Source organism: Chanodichthys erythropterus, chromosome 3 (genome assembly GCF_024489055.1).
Source record: "Chanodichthys erythropterus isolate Z2021 chromosome 3, ASM2448905v1, whole genome shotgun sequence".
Classification (NCBI taxonomy): Eukaryota; Metazoa; Chordata; class Actinopteri; order Cypriniformes; family Xenocyprididae; genus Chanodichthys; species Chanodichthys erythropterus.
In genome coordinates, this window is record NC_090223.1 from 51415193 (window position 1) to 51434085 (window position 18893).

Consider the following 18893-nt stretch of genomic DNA (forward strand, 5'->3'; position numbering starts at 1 on the left):
AATATAGTCAGACTTATTTATGTTGAAATTATGAATATTTCGGTGCCACCTCGGACTGGTTGCTGGGCACCCCTATGAAAAAATCCTAGAAGTGCCAAAGAATGAAACAAATTAATCAGTTAGCAGCTGTTTAAAAAAATAAATAATTTTTTCAAACTGAAGAATATAATTTGGTCAATTTTGAGCCACTAAATGTGAGACACCAAAGCTCTGATGTGTACCGTATATCACAAGTCAAGAGTTCATAGTTCTGCTGAGAAAACAATGATTGATGTTTGTGAAGTATTACAATAAAATGGGGCTTGATTGTAAAACTAAATTTAATATATTATTTTTTTTTTTTTAGCCTATTTGCAGTGTTGGGGAAAGTTACTTTTAAAAGTAATTCATTATAATTAGAGCTGGTTAGATTACTTATGAATTGTAATCAGTTACTGATTACAAATTACATGACAAAATTTGTAATCAGTAATATAATCTCTTAGATTACACATTTTTGGTAATGTAATTTTACTACTTTTGGATTACATTTATATTACTTTTGTGCTAACCCTTATTTGATGTCACATATATTGTAGTATAATCTTGTACTATTTTGACAGATACAAAAATATATTCCAAAAAAAAATTCAATTCACCAACAAGAGCCTCAACAGTTAATACTAACTGTTATAAGTAAATTTAGAAATCAGCAACATTACAAAAACAAATATTCTTGTTGTTGATGATTTCTGTGCACGATTCCACACCCCTCCCCCTCACTGCCGGAAAAACTCAAAGAATCACAAACGGTTTATTATGAAAAAAATATAAACTTTAAAAAAAAAAAAAAAAAATGAAAAATTAGGAGAATCAATGAATTGTCGTGTGGGAGTCGTGTGGAGTATGTTTATGATAGATAAATGTGGATGGGGACACTTTCTTCAGCTCATACTTGTGACCCCTGTCAAAGACAACACAAGACGTGTCACTCGTATTGTTTTGAATGGGAGAAAGTGTAACGCGCAATATGGCAGAATAAGACCCGCCTTCTAAATAAGAGCCAATCGCCGACTGGTAAAGTCATCGCGTCACTGCAGCAGCCGTTAGAAGCACCGGTTTCTATAGAAACAGTCAGACGCGCGCCTCCGAAACATGGCAGAAGAGACGCGCATTTAGGTGTGCGCATGCGCATTAGCTCGATCCAGCCTAAAAATTAGTTTTTTTTGTCATGATTCGAGCGTTTGGATAAAACATTTATAAGACAGCTGTTGTCAGATTTCATTGGTGATTTCAAATATGAAATGTAATCGTAAGGTTGGCGAACAGTTTTGGAGAATTTGATGTTTCTCCATTCAAAGAGATAGGGCATGATGCCCAGGATGCCCGAGAGGCGTTTCAATGATGGCCGCCGAGTGAAATAACTTGTCTGGGACTTTGCCCCTGTTTACTGCCATTATAAAGCTTGGGTGCGTCAGGATATTTATTAAAATATCTCCCATCATGTTTATCAGAACGAAGGAAGTCATATACACCTCGGATGGCTTGAGGGTGAGTAAAGCGTGGGCTAATCTTCATTTAAATAATAGTACTCGCTTACATTAGGCCACAATAAACATGGAGTCTCGTTCATTCCGCATCTCTTTTCCGGAAACCACCGAATGACGTTCGGCTCGTGTTCGGCTCTGCGAAGTCACTGTATGTAAACAAGGTCAAGTATTCGCTGCAGTCTTCATTCTCCACTGACCCACTGACTCGCCAGACGACTTTCTCTTGCGAAGGGTCCATCCAGCGACACAGCACACCTCCTGCAGGTACAGCGATGAATGCATAGACACATAAGCAGCTACGTATGTTGAATTATTTACTGTATGTCTATTTCTTGCAAACCCTTTGCAGCATGTTGTTTTCTCATGTACGCTCCGTCATGAAAAGACAGCATGGCGTTGTTTACATACTCTCGCAGTGTGAAGATCGTGCAAATGATGTTGTGTCGGACTGATTTGAGAATGTCATTCAAGGGCATTACCTCATCAGTATACATGAATGATCTTGTGCAGTGCAGCAAAGTCATGTGTCTCTTCCAGTATTCAGTCAGCAGGTCTAGACTGCCTGTCAGCATTACAATGCAGTCATAACATTTCGCAGATTTTCATTAATGCAGATATTTAAGACTATTATGTGGAGTTAATACAATACTAAATGTGTTGTGAAACATGACTAAATACCAATTATAATTATTTGTAGTATCATTCCTGAGGACAGACAGGTGAGACTTAAAAAAAGGATCATCTAGCATTTTATAATCAAAGGGCTCCTATATAAATGAGATATCAATTCCTGAATCTATGCTATTTTTAATGGCTCATTTAGTTTACAATATGACATACTGTAAATTAGCAGTCTTTCAAAGCAGTAGATACTTCCTCTTTGTCAATGTTTGTTAGCTCTTCAACCTTGCTAACAGGAGTTTCATTGGATAATCCTCCACCAGACTGAATTACAGACTGCTTTACGTCACGTGTGCGTTCATCCTCAGATACTTATAGGCTATTCAAATGATGGACAAGTAGCTTTTGCATAGATAGTTATTTTTCACAATGATCTTGATGTCTAAAATATGTTTGTTATGCGTTGTACTGTTTTTAGTGGCATTTGCTGATAACTCCATTTTCACTTGACAGATGATAAAATGGGTGGAAAAAATAGAAATCTGCCCTGCAAACACCCACAACACTCATCGTGGAGAATTTTGCATAGCCAAGCACCACTTACTATCTTCAGAAAATGATCAAATCTATAGTTTTGTTGTCATTCTACACTTGTGAAAAGAAGTAGGATACTTTTAAAAATAGTATTATGGAAATAATGTACTTTAAAAGAAAATACTTAAGTGTGAACTGAATGTAATGTTTTCAAACGCTTAATTGTAATTAAATAAAAATTCAGTATAGTTAACTTTATATCAAATGCAGTTATTAAATGCAACTTATCAGTTATATTTTTTGACCCACTTCAGTAGGATCTTAAGTACATCTTTATATTTAAGTTCATAATTACTTATTTTGTCCTTGAAATATGGTTAAAGTTACTGATGAATGAACTGACAAACATTTATGGTAAACTAAAATATATATTTTAATGTCATTTTTATTGAAATTTGCATGTCATGAATTTAAATATTTGAAATGATAAGTACATTTAAAATAAATTAACTTTAAATAGTTAAATAATATTCGATAATACTTTAGTATGTTAGTCAACACATCAAAATAAGTGTACTTCTTTAAAACATGACAAGCAAAACAATGATTTAAAAATGTACTTTACAGTAAAACGTTTAATTTGACATTATTACAAAGTGCACTTTTTAAAAGTCTACTTAAGTGTGTTAAGAAACAGTCATGAAAGTGTCTTTCTTTAAGTACACTTAAGCAGCAATATTATATACCTGCAAGTACAGTATTTTTAAAAAATATACTTTTAGGATTTGAAGTACACTACAAGTGCACATTCAATACAATTAAGTGCTTTTTCACAAGGGTTTAGATCATGTGGTCATATGTTGTATCAACATTGAACTCCTGAAGCTTTGCTTTATTTAGGTCAAGGGTAAGGTGTGACTGTTTTGCTCATTAAAATCAGTCATATAAATCTGCTTAGTGTTTAATCATTGATCTGTTGTGAAAGTCAACAAACTGTCTGCTATGTTTTTCAGTGGTATAAAGTAGGCCTGTCTATCACTGGGGCAAAAAGCTTTTGTCATTTCCTGTTTTCTCTGTTTTTATTTTCTCTCTTGAAGGATTTCATTGAGCACCAGCCATGATGATGCAGTGTCTTCAGTTTCTGGTTGAACCAACCAAGAATGTTGCGGAGAAGTTTAAGGTACAGTACTTTTCATATCTTGGTAGTCTGAATGGCTTAAAAACATTGATGTAAAAAATGAACCTGTTTATATGAAAAGCTCTGACATCAGTTGGCATAACAAAGTTTGTCCTTCTTTTCTATCCTGTAGTCCGAAAGTGAGATAAAGGCTCTTTTAGCTAGTCTTTGTAACTGATTTCAATAGTTGTGAGTCTTTTGCTGCTCATTAGCAAAATTAGGAAGTAGATCACACATGAGCTGCATTTTAATCAAACACTGTCCTTGTTTGTTTGGCAAAGCCTTCATGAACAAACTTAACTGCCTGAACTGACAACAGCTTGAAATAAAGTCTCACGTAGTCAAACTGTCGGCATAATGTCTGGTTCAGATTAAACCTTGCTTTAGCTAAAAACCGTCCACACGACAGGAAGAGACTGTATGACTGACATGAAAAGAGGCCAATCACAGTTTGTTTTCTTGTAATGTGTCGTTTAGCTGCAGGGGATTTCTGTCCATCATAAGTAAACTGCACAGATTGATTAATCTGATGAATTTGTTTTTCTTGTGTTTCATAAATAAGACTGGAATTGACATATCTTAAATATTGATTTTTATTTGCGTACAGGAGTTTCGTAAGAAGGTGAAGAATGAGAAGAGCGAACCGCTGGACGAGAGCCAGCAGTTCATTGTGAACCTCGCCAAGGATCTGGGACGCGTCTGTCAGGTACAGCCACAGATACAGGACTGATACACTGATGAATCAGAGCTGATGCTGAATAATCACATGCAGAAAAAATTGGGCAATTTCAGAATTTAAAGGTGTCATGACATGAGAAATCAAATTTGCCTTGATATAAGAGTGTACCATTAAAACATCCTGCAAGTTTTAGAGCTTAAAACATCCTCCTCATTATAAACAAAGCATTTAATCAAGCTCCAAAAACAGCTCATTTTGATATTGCGGGATTTGTGACGTCACAAAGGGAAATACGTTTACATGTTCCTGCCTCCATCAACCAATAGTTATACATCATCACATCATAGGCCCCGCCCACTGGTGTTCAGTCACTTAACGGCTGACATTTACCTACACCAGATGTGAGCGTCACATCCCATAAATTCCATTAAAATAACTGATGTTGTCTACACTTATACAGTATACATATAATCCAACATGCTTGAGTCTGTGGTTTTCACTGTGGTTTCAGTGTGATGTTTGTCATGCAGAGATGAGCTCATGAGTGTCGTGTGTGTGTGTCTTCTCTCCTGATGGTCACAGAGGTCAGAGGTTTTGGAGCATGTCTCAAAGAGTGAGGACGTTTGGCCCACTCTCTCCTGCAGGGCCTTCATTCTGGAGTGGGCATCGCTGCTAGAGAGCAAGGTGAGAAATGCGTTTATACCTTTACTGTCCTTTTTCTGCATTCACTGAAACCAAAATGCTGCAAATGAATGTGATTTTTGACACCTTAAAAGGCTGCTTGTGTAGATTTTGTCATGAAATGTTGTTGTAACAGAAACGACCAATGCAGACTGACGGCTGGCCAGAGAGCAGTGACTGGAAGGATTTGGCTCTGAGCAATGAGCAAGACATGGAGAGCGCCAAGAGACTCATCCTCACCTGGACCAAAGACCTGAGGGCACAACCTGAGGTACTCATATATCAGACCGGATCTACTACCGCCTCTATGGCTTTCTGTTTAACCCTATAAAGCCTACTGTATCATTTCTAACAGGGTTCAGATACTTAAAAAAAATTAAATTCCAGGACATTCCAAACCCCCATTTTTTTGGGGTTTCAAGGACTACAATCAGAGATCTCACTTATCAAACAATATCTTTATTATGTTTCCAACTCTAAAAAAGGTAAATAGATAAATAAAAATATACTGATAAAACAAAATGAAAGAAGATTAAATTAAGCATATTCAAATTAAACAATGACATTGGCAACTTTAAGTATGGGAACATTAACAAAGCCCACCAACTTTCAATCTAATGATTTGTTGTTTGCACTACAATATTATTTTTTTTTACTTACAACTTACAACTTATTTAATATTATGTATTAAATACAAAGTTTATAGTCGCTATTATTGTTCAATAAGTAATAATTTTTATTGTTGGTGTACTTGTAGAAGCAATCTGATGGGGGTTTATCAATGACTTCAGTGCAGGTTATATAGTTGCGCCAGTAGGTGGCGACAAGGTACTGACTAAGACTGAGTTAGTACACCATTCATTAAAAATGCTTCCTCATTCAAACTGTTTACTTTTCCCCATGAATATATGAAGAATAATGAAAGCTGTATCATATACTTGGAAATATATGAGCAATATCATGCAAAATGGTATAGATTTGTCATACGGGCTGCAGTTTTAATTTTGTTTGAAAACATTGTATTTGTTTTTTTTCAAAAACAACAACAAAATATTTTAAAATTAAACACAATTTTCATATTGTCTTTCAATAATTCAAGTACTTTCAAGTACCTCTTTTTTTTTTTTAGAGAATTTTAGAGGGTTTTCCTGGACTTAAATTTCAAGAAGTCAAATTCAAGTACTTCAAGCACTTGTTGCAAAAACCTGATGCAAAGAATCTACTCCATGTCTTCTGTCATCTGATTGATAGTTTATACTTTTTTTAGCAAGTAAAAGGTTTTTTAGTATATTTGTATAAACATCCACCTTCATCTTGTGGTTCACATGTCTTTGAAATCTTAGTTGATTTGTATAAATTATACGTCAGAATAACTTTACTGTTGTTAGTAGCATTTCAAGATGAACACTTACCTGACTGAAGCAATGTAGCTTTGCTTGATTATCCATACTTCATTTAGTAGAAAAATCATGTTAAAATGTGAGTATCAAATATGATCCATCAGGCTTTTGAGGAACATTTATCTGTTCATCTGTCAATCATCATTGTTTTGCATTATGTTTTAAAATTACAGAGCTTTGATCATTAAACTAATTATTTAAATATTGTCTTACTAAGACATATTATTGAGAGATATAGAGCAACAACTGATATTTATATGCAATTTATGTAAGTATCTGCTATACTGTTATAAAGATCTCATTGAATTACATTACAATCATCAGAATTTTATCTTTTTTGCCATAAAAATTTCATCATCTGTACCAAATTGCTTATTTTTTTCTCAGTTTGAGCCTCTGAATATTTATTTTAATATAAGCTCCGTATTTTCACTATATCATACATACTATATAAGCCATAAAAGCCTGATGTTTCAAATTTGATAATTAACAAAAAACACATTCGCAAACTTTTTTGTTTTTTTAAAAGTTGACACATTATAAAGGGGCAGATTTCATATATGCCAGTCTTTACAGGGTTAAAGGACAGTTTGAAAACTGAAAAAATGTCAACTTTTAAAGTGTTTTTAAATGACATCCTCAGACCTGTATGCTATTAGTTTTTGAATATTATATTTTGGGATGAATTGTTGCATGTCATTTGCATTGAGTGGCAACATTTGCATAATTTATTTCCCCTCTGTGTGCAGCAAAGTGTCTGGCCTGGAGAGCAGGTGGTGGCGGTTTTGGATGACTTTGAGAATCACTGGAAAAGAGGTCGGATGGCCACCCTGCAGTCGGCTGTGGAGCTGGTGTTCTGGACACTCATCAACAAGGAACTAGACAAGGTATGAAAAAAGTGACATTACAGGAACTTCAGAGGGGGCAAATTGCTTTATAGTAACACAAAACCTTTCTGATTTATCTGTGTGTTCAGGAGAACATTCCCCAAAAGTGGCTCATGTGGAAACAGAGGAGCCAAAAAATAGGTCAGATCATCTCTTCAGTGTCTTGAATATCATTAATCTAAAAAGACATCAAAGGTGTTATAAACTTCTTTAGTCATTGTCAGCAAACCTGAATATGTTAAAGGCAGAGGGTGTTTTTGATTGGCTAAAAATGTGTGTGCTGCTCTCCTGACATGTGATGCACATGCAAACATAGTATTTTAGCGTCCATATAAACGTTACAGTTGAATTGTATTTATTTAGTTATAGAAATGTTCATTTGTCTGTCAGGTGGTAGGTATATATTATGCATGGTGTTAAAATCTTGCTGACAGCATCTTTATTTTTAATATTTTTACTCAATTCTATTTCTTGTTGTTGTTTTTCCACTTAGGTGCCACCCCATATATTCCTCACATAGGTGAGTCACTTTGTTAGTGATTCTCTTCTGAACATTTGAATATATTCCAGACAGATTTGCAGTTATAAGGTGGATTGAATATTAAGACTCACTATAAACTATGAGCTAATTATTGCTTTTTTTGTTTTTAGTGTGGGACTGGATCTGTGATGCAGGAGGTAAGACGTGTAAGATGTGTGCTCTGATCCAAAACCTAGTGAGCGGCATTGCTGTCTACTGACTACAAAGACAGCTGCCTTTGAAGGCATCATCCTATGCAGCACCTATATGTGCATCATACAAATAATGTTTCTCATATGAAGCATGCAGGAGACTCAATAGACACACTACCATTCAAAAGTTTGGGGTCGTTAATATGTTTCGTTAATATGTGTCGTTTAATGTTTTTAAAATAAGTCTCTTATGTTCACCAAGGCTGCATTTTCAGCAGCCATCCCAGCTAACAGAAAACATTCTAAAAACGTTTTGCAATGTTCCCATTAAGTTTAAACTTTAATTAAAACTTTATTTCTCAATTTCTCAAAAATATGTTTTTGTTTTTGGTTATGTGAACATTATGGGAACATTACTTTGAATTACTTTGAAATTCTAAAGCAGAAAAAGTAGTAACATTTAAAAAAAGTTAGATGAGCCTCTAACTGAAACATTTTAGGGAAAAAAAAATGTTCCATGTAGATGTATAAGTAATGTTTTTGTTACATATCACACACAAATACTGAGTAAAATTGATGTTTTCTCAAACTATTTACTTGTTATTATACCGAAAGATATCAAAATACTATTTAATACCAAAAAGTAATCTGCCATCTTGTCACAATGTGTTGTGGAATTACAAGTTTAGCATCATATACAATTAGAATTTAGATAAAATGATGTGAAAATCACCCTGCCTACTCATTCACATAAAACAATACATCGTTTTACCTGAGCATTCGAATCCACAAATATTTTCATATTAACACGAGCCGACTGGAATGAAGAGAGTGATCAGCATGATGCATATATAAAATAAGCATGCGCTGCTTTGCTTACAGTTTGTAGCTATATATGCAGTTCTAGTTTTGGTTTATCTGTTTGAAAGACAAATATAGACTACTGATATAGGCAGTTATTATTTATTTACACTTAGGTGCAGAACACACGTGTTAGTTGACAGTCGCCTTTAGTCCTTTTAGTGTGTTCAAGCGCAGCTTTTAGGCCTAGATGCAGTAGACACGGCGACAACACAATCAGCTTTCGTCGCCACTAGTTCTGGTTTGACATCAACTTGGTGTGTCAAGGCCTTAAAGATGGTATCTTTCAAACTTATGTATGCTTTGTGATGACTTAAAATGCTGCCTACATTGAAAAAAAGCCATTTTGTTTGATTCATAGTTTATAAATTGTTTCATTGATAACACATTAGTCTTGACCCTCCATTCATTCCATCATAGTGGAGGTGACCCTTGACCTGGACACGGCTAATCCTGACCTTCTGATCTCCGAGGATGAGAGGCGCATGCGTTGTGGTTTCAAGCGCAAAGATGTGCCCAACTATCACCAGCGCTTCGACGGTTGGTGGTGTGCGGTTGGATCCGAAGGCTTCGCCTCTGGCCGCCAGTACTGGGAGGTGGATGTTGGAGAAATGGACTGGCGTATCGGCGTGGCGAAAGAGTCAGCCTTGCGTAAGGGCTTCAAGTCCCTGAACACCGACACTGGATACCTGACCCTGCGACTGGAGCGTGGCACAGAGCTGAAGGCCCTCACCGTGCCCTTCACCGCCCTGCCGGCCAACTTGATTCCTCGAAAGGTCGGCGTCTATCTTGACTTCGGCAACGGCCAGCTGTCCTTCTACGACGTGGAGAACCGCTCTCACATCTACACCTACAACGAGACATTTGGCGAAAAGCTCTTCCCGCTGTTCGGAACGGTGGAGATCGTCAAGGACCTGGTGATCAGATCACCCGGGAACAGGAGCCACTGCCTGTGTCCCGGCATGTGCCTGTGGGGTTGAGACCACAGCACCTCCAACCAGAGCCCAGTGCTTAATCTCTAGAGCAGTGGTTCTCAACCGGTCGCAGCCTAAAAATGTTACCTTTGTTCAGAGAGAGCAGGCAAAAAAAAAAAACATGCAACAAATACATCTTTATATACAACAATTGTATATCCAACTTATTTTGCAATACGGATATTAGGGTTGGGATAAAAAACCCAACTTGGGATTAGGTTTTTTTTTTTTTGTGTAATGGCACTTGTGTGCTAGAGACAGGTGTATGGACCCTTTTCAGAGACTGTGATGACAGGTTTCCACTGTAATCACATCGCAAATCTAAGTTTTTCATATTTTCATTTTTTTTTAAATAGTATATTTAAGCAATATCACACGGGTAGCAGTGTGGTATGGCTGTATATTAGCACGGCTATAGGTATGCTGATATACAGCCATATCACACAACTACGAGTGTGATATTGCATTTATACAACAGTTCGATGGCACAAGTGTGCAAAACCTTATTTTCTGCAGAACTACTTCCTTCCCCCATGGATTCAAATCTCAAGTTGACAGTTTAACGGTTCAAGCCTCTGTTACTAATTATAAAACGTCACTTTAGTACACAATAATATTTAAATTAACGACAATTGCCATTATAAAAGACAATAGGAAGTAAACACAAGCAAACAATTCAGTCGAACATACAAAAGCAGCGCTCTAGTATAGTATTTAAGTTAAATATAGCCTAAATATAAAGTTATGCAACTTAATTTCCCCCTTAACCCAAATCGATTTGCTCTGGAACAAGTAATAGATTAATAAGACCAAAGATTTGCCATTTGATATACCCCAAATAAATTATCTCGTTTAACCACTATCTACATAAGAGCCAGTGACAAATACCTGAAGAACTGGCTGAGATGAAGCTGTTCTCTGTGGATACACGAGCGCTAAACGGCCGCTGATGGCCTGGACCATGCATCTGTGAAAGCATCTAAATAAATTGTAAAATATGTGCTATGTTTTTATATTAGTCACATATTTGATAACTACATTAATGACTACATTCTTGCCTAAAAACTATTAAAAGTTGATCGACTGCTATGACAGTTGCCACAAGCAGAATGATACAAACGGGGAAACGGTTCCAGTGCTGAAACTGGTAGAATATCATACAGTTGGAAAAGGCTCTTAGCCAATCAGATTCGATAACCAGAACAAACTGATGTATTTATATTTATAACACTATAGATTGTGTTATTTTACCTTGCCAGTAAATGACAGAAAACAAATCACAGATTGTTTCTTTTGTTACTGTAGCAAATGGGAATACAAAAATTATATTTGCTATCGTCTCCCGTTCACTATAACATTTTACCCAAATATGACGACTTCTGCTTCTGAGAGCCCTGGAAATGTGAAAAGGGTCCATATATTAAAGTTAAAAAGACAATTAGAAACCACTCTAGCTTTGAAGACAAATTTCTTCTTAGACCAATACATGTTAATCATTTTCTGTATTGTTAAGCATATGCATTTCATAGCAAGATTAAGTCTTTGATGCTAAGGACTACTTTTTGACAGTAAACACATACTGTTTTGGGTCGTTTCGTGTAAAAATGTATAGTCTTGAAGCAAAACCAGTTGAGAACCAGTGTTGTAGACTTCATTAGCATTAAATAAACCACTGGGCCATATTAGTCGTCAGTTCTTAGTGACTGACAGCGATCCATAGCGGTCAAGACCAATAATTTCATCAAGGTAGTGTACGATGTCTTTCAGCTACTGCTTCTGTGGTACTTTTGAACCTGCGTCTGTCTGCACCTTATTATAATAGTGTTCACCTGCCCTGTCTGCACTTTCACATTCATCTGACAAACTGAAATCACAAAAACGCACTTTATGTGAATAATAAATGGAAATAATTCAACCCTGTGTGTTCACCCTTATTTATTTGTCAGATGTTACTCATTTGTGCTTTATGTAAAGATTACATAAACATGCATTGTGAGATAAATTTACTACAGTGCAAATGAGTGTGTCATGCTCTGAAAGTGATGAATTTATAGTTAAAATTGTCTTTAGAGTTGTTATGACTAGGCATTGGTAAAAAAACAAAGCATAATTAAAGAATGCTTTAATTAAAGAATTAATTAAAATTAAAAAAATTATTTAAACAAAATTTTAATGTATTATACCACAAAAATGTACAAATCTTCATATGAATTTAATGTTATTTATTAATTTATATAAATGTATAATTTTCAAAGGAAAAGGTGCACAACCAATATGCAATAGGCAGGACATATGGAAAATTATTAAACTGTTTTTAACAAGCAACAAAAGTACAATAATACAAAACATATATGTTAATTAAATATAATGCATTCAAAACTATACACCTTCTGTATTCCCGGACCCAGTGGAAAGTAAGCTTATAAAACAGTCAAAACTTAATATTTTTCAACTAAAAACATATTGTATCTAATCAGCAACTTTTCATTAATGAGTAAATGCACATTTTTCTTTTCGTCAATTCAAACATCAATATCACATTTTTAAAGAACTACAGTGAAAATCAGCATAATTCAAGAAAGAAAGAAAAAAAAATGCAAGAGAAAATAATTGAGATAAATAGTTCACCCAAAAATGAAATTTATGTCATTACTCACCCTCAAGTTGTATAACCTGTATAAATGTCTTTGTTCTACTGAACACAAAAGAAGATATTTTGAAGAAAGTTTGTAACCAGGCCCCTTTGGGGCACCATTGACTTTCATATAGGGGGGGAAATAATATGAAAATACTATGTAAAAATACTATGGAAGTCAATGGTGCCCCAGAACTGTTCAGTTTAACACATTCTTCAAAATATCTTCCTTTGTGTTCAACAGAACAAAGACATTTATAAAGGTTTGGAACAACTTAAAAGATGACAGAATTTTCATTTTTGGGTGAACTATCCCTTTAAAATGTGATTCATGATAGCAAAACTTGCATTTATGTATGTAAAAAAAAGTGCAAAATGAAACTCAAACGAACGCAGTATATTTGCGTCACAGCGCGCTGCACGACGTCATCTGTGCGCGACTCAGAGCTCAATGAAAGTTGAGTGAAAGATTATTGATGTAGTTATGAGTGCCGTTCATCGGGCGCTGCAGGATCACTTTGGATTCGACAAGTTTCGCTCTCAGCAGCAGGAAGATGCCGTGAAAGCAGTGCTGAAGGGTGACAATGACACATTTACACTGGATTATTATGGGGAAAATGGCAGGAGTCTGAATGCTAGTGCAGTGTTGTTGTTTCCTGATGTGTGTGTGTGTGTGTGTGTGTGTGTCTGTGTGTGTGTGCTCGCTCGCAGGTGACAGGGATGTGTTTGTATGTATGCCCACCGGAGCAGGCAAGTCTCTGTGTTATCAGCTCCCTGCTCTTCTGGCCAGCGGCATCACTCTGGTCATTTCTCCTCTCATCGCGCTCATCCAGGTGAACGAATACTGACAAACTCATCCCATGATCCACATATAAGCCATCTGTCAGCATGGATAAGGCGCAGGCACACAATAGCCTTTGAGAGGGGGCTGGGTGAAATGTAAACTATGGTTTGCATTTGTGTTGAACTGATTTATGGGCCAAACTGATTAGCTGATAAATAAAAATAAAGGAATAACTATAACAAAAGTAAATTCTGTCATCTTCTACTCACCCTTGTGTGGGTCCAAACCTGTATGTCTGGCCACTGTTTTTAGTATAACGACAGAGGAAGGGGATCCTGGATAGTGAGCTCCAAAAAGCATAACAGTAATCTGGCTAGTAGTTCTTATGGGGACATTATAAATGAATAATGACATATAACTTATATTATTTACAGATGAGTTTAGGACAGCAAATCTCAACCAGGGGCCACTGGAAGATTAATAAAGTATTTATAAATATATATTATATGGTCCATAAGATATTTTATTTAAGATGTTTACATATAGTCAATAAATGTGAAAGAGTAACTAGCGCTACTTATTTGAAAAATTAACCTTAAAGTAACACTTTACTTTGTTACTTAAAAGTAATCTGATTATGTAACTCAAGTTACTTGTTAATGAGTTACACTGGATCTTCTATAGCTTCTGAAGGGCAGTAATAAATGAATGACCTTTAAACAAAATAAGAGAAAATTACACATCTTTACCCTTCATAATTTTTATAAATCCAACTTTTATTTTGTCTTGTGGACTATATGAACTATATAAAGCATCTTATTCAGGACAGTACTAAATAAAAAATAATGTGCATTTTGTACCATCCCTCTTATTTTGTTAAGATAATTAACATTTTGCAGACTCTGCATGTACACTTTTGACCATGACCACGACTATATATATATACATACATAAATTTTAATTGAAATTAGAGTTATGTATATATGTATATAATCTGAATTAAAATGCTTAAAAACAATTAAGATGTAAAATGGAAATCTTTCCCCTCATTAACTATAGTTAAAATTCTCTATACAATTCTTTAAGCTTCTTCACAAAATTACACATAATTACAGTTGAAATACCATAAATGTCTTATACATGTATAAATATCTTATATGGGTGTGTGTGTAATTTTTTTTAAGTAAATGATATTGATAAGTACATGTTTGTTACAAGTCTCTTATGATCCTTCAGAAATCATTCTAATATGATGATTTGATGCCCAAACATTTCTGGATATTTTTCATATTTTTGAGGAAGCCGTGACCATTTTTTTTAAGGATTCATTGATGAATAGAAAGTTCAAAACAAGTTTTATTTGCATTTATTTGACATTGAAATCCTTTGTAATATTATAAATGCCTTTATTTATAATAATTTAATGTCCTTGCTGAATAAAAGTATTAATTAAAAAAAAAATTATCTCAAGTTAAGATATACAAGCCTGTTATTAATTTATATGAGTGAAAAATATTATTTTTACGCTTGTGTTGACTAATGTTTGTGCTGCTCCAGGATCAAGTGGAGCACCTGAAAGCTCTCAATGTTCCCGCACGCTCCATCAACTCCAAACTTCCTTTGGCTGAGCGGCGACAGATCCTGGCGGATCTGGAGAGCGAGAGTCCTCGGCTCAAGCTGCTCTACATCACTCCAGAGATGGTGGCGTCGCCGTCCTTCCAGCCCTGCTTGGGCTCGCTGTGTTCGCGGGGTCTGCTGGCGTATCTGGCGGTGGATGAAGCTCACTGCGTCTCCCAGTGGGGTCACGACTTCAGACCGGACTATCTGAAGCTGGGGGACCTGCGCTCCCGTCTGCAGGGAGTTCCCTGTGTTGCTCTCACAGCCACAGCGCCCAAGAGAGTGCAGGAAGACATCGAGCGCTCACTCAAACTGCGCTCGCCACTCGTCTTTGCCACACCTGTTTTCCGTAAAAACCTGAAGTATGATGTGATCTTCCGTGATCTGCTGCCTGACCCTTACGTCCACTTGCTTGCATTTGCTAAAGAGGCTCTTGGTGGAAATACTGCTGAAAAGGTCAGTCACAGACTTTCTTTTATCATTTACTCGCCCTCATGTTGTTCTGAACCAGAATGACTTTCTCCCATCTGCTGAACACAGAAGTTTAGCAGAACAAAGAAGCTTTTCCATTTTTTCCATTCAATGAAAGTGAAAAAAGAAGATAAAACTAAAATGTATGCTTACATACAAGTCAATGACTTGACGCTAATATGAAGTTCAAACATACAGTGAGAAATCAAATTTGCCTTGATCTTTTGACATATGAGAGTCTTTGTACCATTAAATACCCTGCAAGTTTCAGAGCTTAAAACATCCTCCTCATTATAAACAAAGCATTTAATCAAGCTCCAGAAATGGATTGTTTTGAGGATTTGTGAAGTCACACAGGCAAATACATTTGCATAACTTGCTCTGGAAGCAATATTATCAACCAATTATTTTACATCATCACACCATAGGCCCTGCCCACTAGCGTTCAGTCGCTTAATGGCTGACATCAGTCACTTGAGTCTGTCGAAAACAGGACAAATGGAAGAAAGTTTGCTTTGATGCATCCAGTTTAAACAGCTTGTTTGCATTTCTGTACAGACTTCAGAAGGATCCCAGTGTCAGAAACAAGTGGATGGTTTATTTTAACAGCATTCCGGATCATCCAGATTATATGTTTGTTCAGAGCATTTGACTGCAGATTGTTTTGTAAATGAGGCACAGTGTAATGAAGAGTTCACAAAGAAACTGTTGTTGACAGCAGATGCATCACAAACCATAAGTAAATTATTTCATAATGCTTTGTCTGTAAATGAGAGTTTTTATGGGTAATTTTTTTATGGACAATTTTATGGATAAGTTTTCAAAACACTCAAACATGGTGGCATGGATGTGTAGAATCCTTACAGATGCCTATAGGCTTGCCAGACAGTGATGAAGATTTGTGTTGAAAAGTTGATGATTAACTCCTTAGTCTTCTCTGTATTAAGGGTGAAATTGTTTTTAGAGCACCAGTTTACTAAGTTCTCTATCTCCTATATGTAGGCTAATTCAATGTTGTTAGTAATCAGTCCAATCGCTGTTGTGTCATCCGCAAATTTAGCAATAATGTTATCAGAAGATGCAGGAACTCTATCGTGTGTAAAGAGGGAATAAAGGATGGGTCTCAGTACACATCCTTGCAGTATGTGAACTTAAATGAGATTTGAGAGCTGAAGCGAAGTAGAAGATCTTCAGTAAATAATAACATTTCTGGCAGTATGACTTCGGAAGTCTTGGAATGTGACGCACGAGTCTTATGGGTGATTTTATTTGGTCGTGTGTTCAACATTGTTTACTTTCATTGTATGGAAAAGTGCACAAAATGTCTCCTTTTGTGTTCCAGGTTTGGAACAACATGAGAAAATTATGAATATTCATTTTTGGCCTAACTATTCCTTTATGTTATATAAACCAAGATAAAATGATGTTAAAACCAATTTTTTTTATTTTTTTTGCAGGGATGTGGGATTGTTTACTGTCGAACACGAGAGAGTTGTGAGGAAGTGGCTCATAAGTTGACTAAACTGGGAGTTTCAGCCAAGCCCTACCATGCAGGTGATCCTGCTGCCTTTTCACATTTTATGGAGGCGTGTGTATAATGTTATTCTACATGTTTGCATGGGAAGCTCATCTTGGGTTCTGTGGTTTGTCTCTAGGGCTGAAGGTGGGCGATCGCACAGAGAGTCAGGCTGACTGGATGGCTGATAAAGTGCCTGTTATTGTGGCCACCATCAGTTTTGGTATGGGAGTGGACAAGGCCAATGTCAGGTGAGTCACGCTTCGCAAGTGTACACTACCATTCAAAAGTCTGGAGTCGGTCGGATTAATTTATGATTTTGAAAGGAATCTCTTATGCTCATTAAGGCTGCATTTAATTCATCAATGATATAATAAAATGTAGGAATGAAAGAATTTTCAACATCATTACTCCAGTCTTCAGTGTCACATGATCCTTCAGAAATCATTCTTCAAGGCTCTACAGTGCGACCATTTCAGTCGCATTTGTGACAGAAAATTACTGTGTGTGACTGTATAGAAGTATTTAGGAGCACCAGTGTGATTGACCCCATCAGGCCTGGTTCTACGGGGTGCAAAACAGGCCAAACAGCCAGTGCGTATTTGGGTTTCCAGTCTGGAGAGTGCGGAGAGAGAACGTGTTGTTACAGCGTTTAGCAATGTAGCCAATCACAGACACATCTGATGATTGCTTTAACACAATGGCCAATCAGAGGCATTTAAATTACACCGCTCAAAACGCTGGTGTTTGTTCAGTGCTGAGTAATGCAAGCTCCTCTCATTATAGCAAACAAAGTATAGACACAATGTAAATAAAAGATTAATTGAGCAGTATAGACAATTTCATTAACTATAATGTAAGTTTATGAGATCGCGATGAACTGAGACGAGTGACATCTTTGTTAACGATTGTAAAGGGAGTTTGCACATGTAATATTGCTTTTATACATTCAATAAATGTGAAGTTAATACTGAGTGACTTACATTTTAGGAACTGTATTGTCAGATTTTGCTCTATTTTGTCAAAGAAAATGGTTACAAACAAACCTGAACGCTGCGCATCTCAGAGCAAACACAGTTGTTTCGTTGATGAATGAATCTGCGTTTTCAAACAAATCTAGTGAGTCAATGATTCAATGACCCAGTCATATAAACATTAAGACCAGAGATTATTTTCAATGCTGTTACTTTTTCGGTTACATTTAACCTTTTTCTTTTTTTGTGTGTGTTCACATAGCAAGTTCCTAAACCTTTGCCAAGTTTTGTACCATTCCAATGAGAAAAAAAAACAACAAAAAAAAACAGCTTAATTTTTCGGTCAAAAAAGACCAAAGGGCACCAGAGGGTTAAAGGATTAGTTCACTTTCAAATTAAATTTTCCTGATAATTTACTCACCCCCATGTCATCCAAGATGTTCATGTCTTTCTTTCTTCAGTCAAAAAGAAATTATGGTTTTTGATGAAAATGTTGTGTATAAGTGTCTGTATGTTTTCAGGTTTGTCGTTCACTGGAATCTGGCAAAATCTTTGGCCAGTTACTATCAGGAGTCAGGACGAGCTGGACGTGACGGACTGCCATCGTCCTGCAGAATATACTACTCACCCAAAGACCGAGACCAGCTCAACTTCCTCATCCGCAAAGAAATCGCACGCAAACAGGTCGGGAACAACATCCGATCTGGATGTCTTCATATTCTGAGCAGTTATAGGCACACATTCATTGTGTCTGACACATAGCATGTTTTGAATTCAGGAGAAGCGAGGATCAGAGAAAGAGCAGGACAAAGCGCCCATTCTGGACTTCGAGGCTATGGTTGCTTTTTGTGAGCAAGAAGGGTGAGTTCAAACACAGACAA

At 36.3% G+C, this 18893-nt stretch overlaps 2 protein-coding genes across 6 annotated transcripts in view; both read left to right on the forward strand.

Annotated features, from left to right (window-relative positions):
• The first annotated feature begins 1394 nt into the window (after positions 1–1394).
• si:ch211-120g10.1 (butyrophilin subfamily 3 member A1) lies at positions 1395–11916 on the forward strand. Of its 3 annotated transcripts, XM_067382744.1 has the most exons (11): positions 1403–1530; positions 1673–1793; positions 3782–3864; positions 4469–4567; positions 5123–5224; positions 5358–5492; positions 7371–7508; positions 7598–7649; positions 8002–8028; positions 8160–8186; positions 9462–11916. In XM_067382744.1, exons 3-11 carry the CDS (start codon positions 3802–3804, stop codon positions 10019–10021), a joined length of 1203 nt encoding a protein of 400 aa, XP_067238845.1. In that variant the 5' UTR covers positions 1403–1530; positions 1673–1793; positions 3782–3801; the 3' UTR covers positions 10022–11916. The 3 variants fall into 3 exon arrangements, with proteins under 3 accessions (XP_067238846.1, XP_067238845.1, XP_067238844.1); XM_067382745.1 differs by lacking the exon at positions 1673–1793 and having other exon boundaries at positions 1395–1530; XM_067382743.1 differs by lacking the exon at positions 1403–1530 and having other exon boundaries at positions 1541–1793.
• Positions 11917–13096: 1180 nt separating this feature from the next.
• recql5 (RecQ helicase-like 5) overlaps positions 13097–18893 on the forward strand; it is a 29809-nt gene continuing 24012 nt past the window's right edge. For 2 of the 3 annotated variants that reach the window (XM_067382727.1, XM_067382730.1), the window contains exons 1-7: positions 13098–13228; positions 13362–13483; positions 14992–15507; positions 16980–17076; positions 17178–17289; positions 18534–18696; positions 18791–18873. In XM_067382727.1, coding sequence (XP_067238828.1) covers positions 13135–13228; positions 13362–13483; positions 14992–15507; positions 16980–17076; positions 17178–17289; positions 18534–18696; positions 18791–18873 — 1187 coding nt within the window. In that variant the 5' untranslated portion in view covers positions 13098–13134. Of the gene's footprint in view, positions 13229–13361; positions 13484–14991; positions 15508–16979; positions 17077–17177; positions 17290–18533; positions 18697–18790; positions 18874–18893 lie in introns of all 3 variants that reach the window. The other variant, XM_067382728.1, reaches the window with a different exon arrangement.

What these genes read in the sequence shown, in the direction of transcription:
- si:ch211-120g10.1 (XM_067382745.1), top strand. Translation starts at nt 3,802, where the DNA reads ATGATGATGCAGTGTCTTCAGTTTCTGGTTGAACCAACCAAGAATGTT. An exon ending in ACAGAGGAGCCAAAAAATAG is followed by an intron (nt 7,650 to 8,001) that starts GTCAGATCATCT and finishes TTTTCCACTTAG; the next exon opens with GTGCCACCCCATATATTCCT. An exon ending in CTGGATCTGTGATGCAGGAG is followed by an intron (nt 8,187 to 9,461) that starts GTAAGACGTGTA and finishes ATTCCATCATAG; the next exon opens with TGGAGGTGACCCTTGACCTG.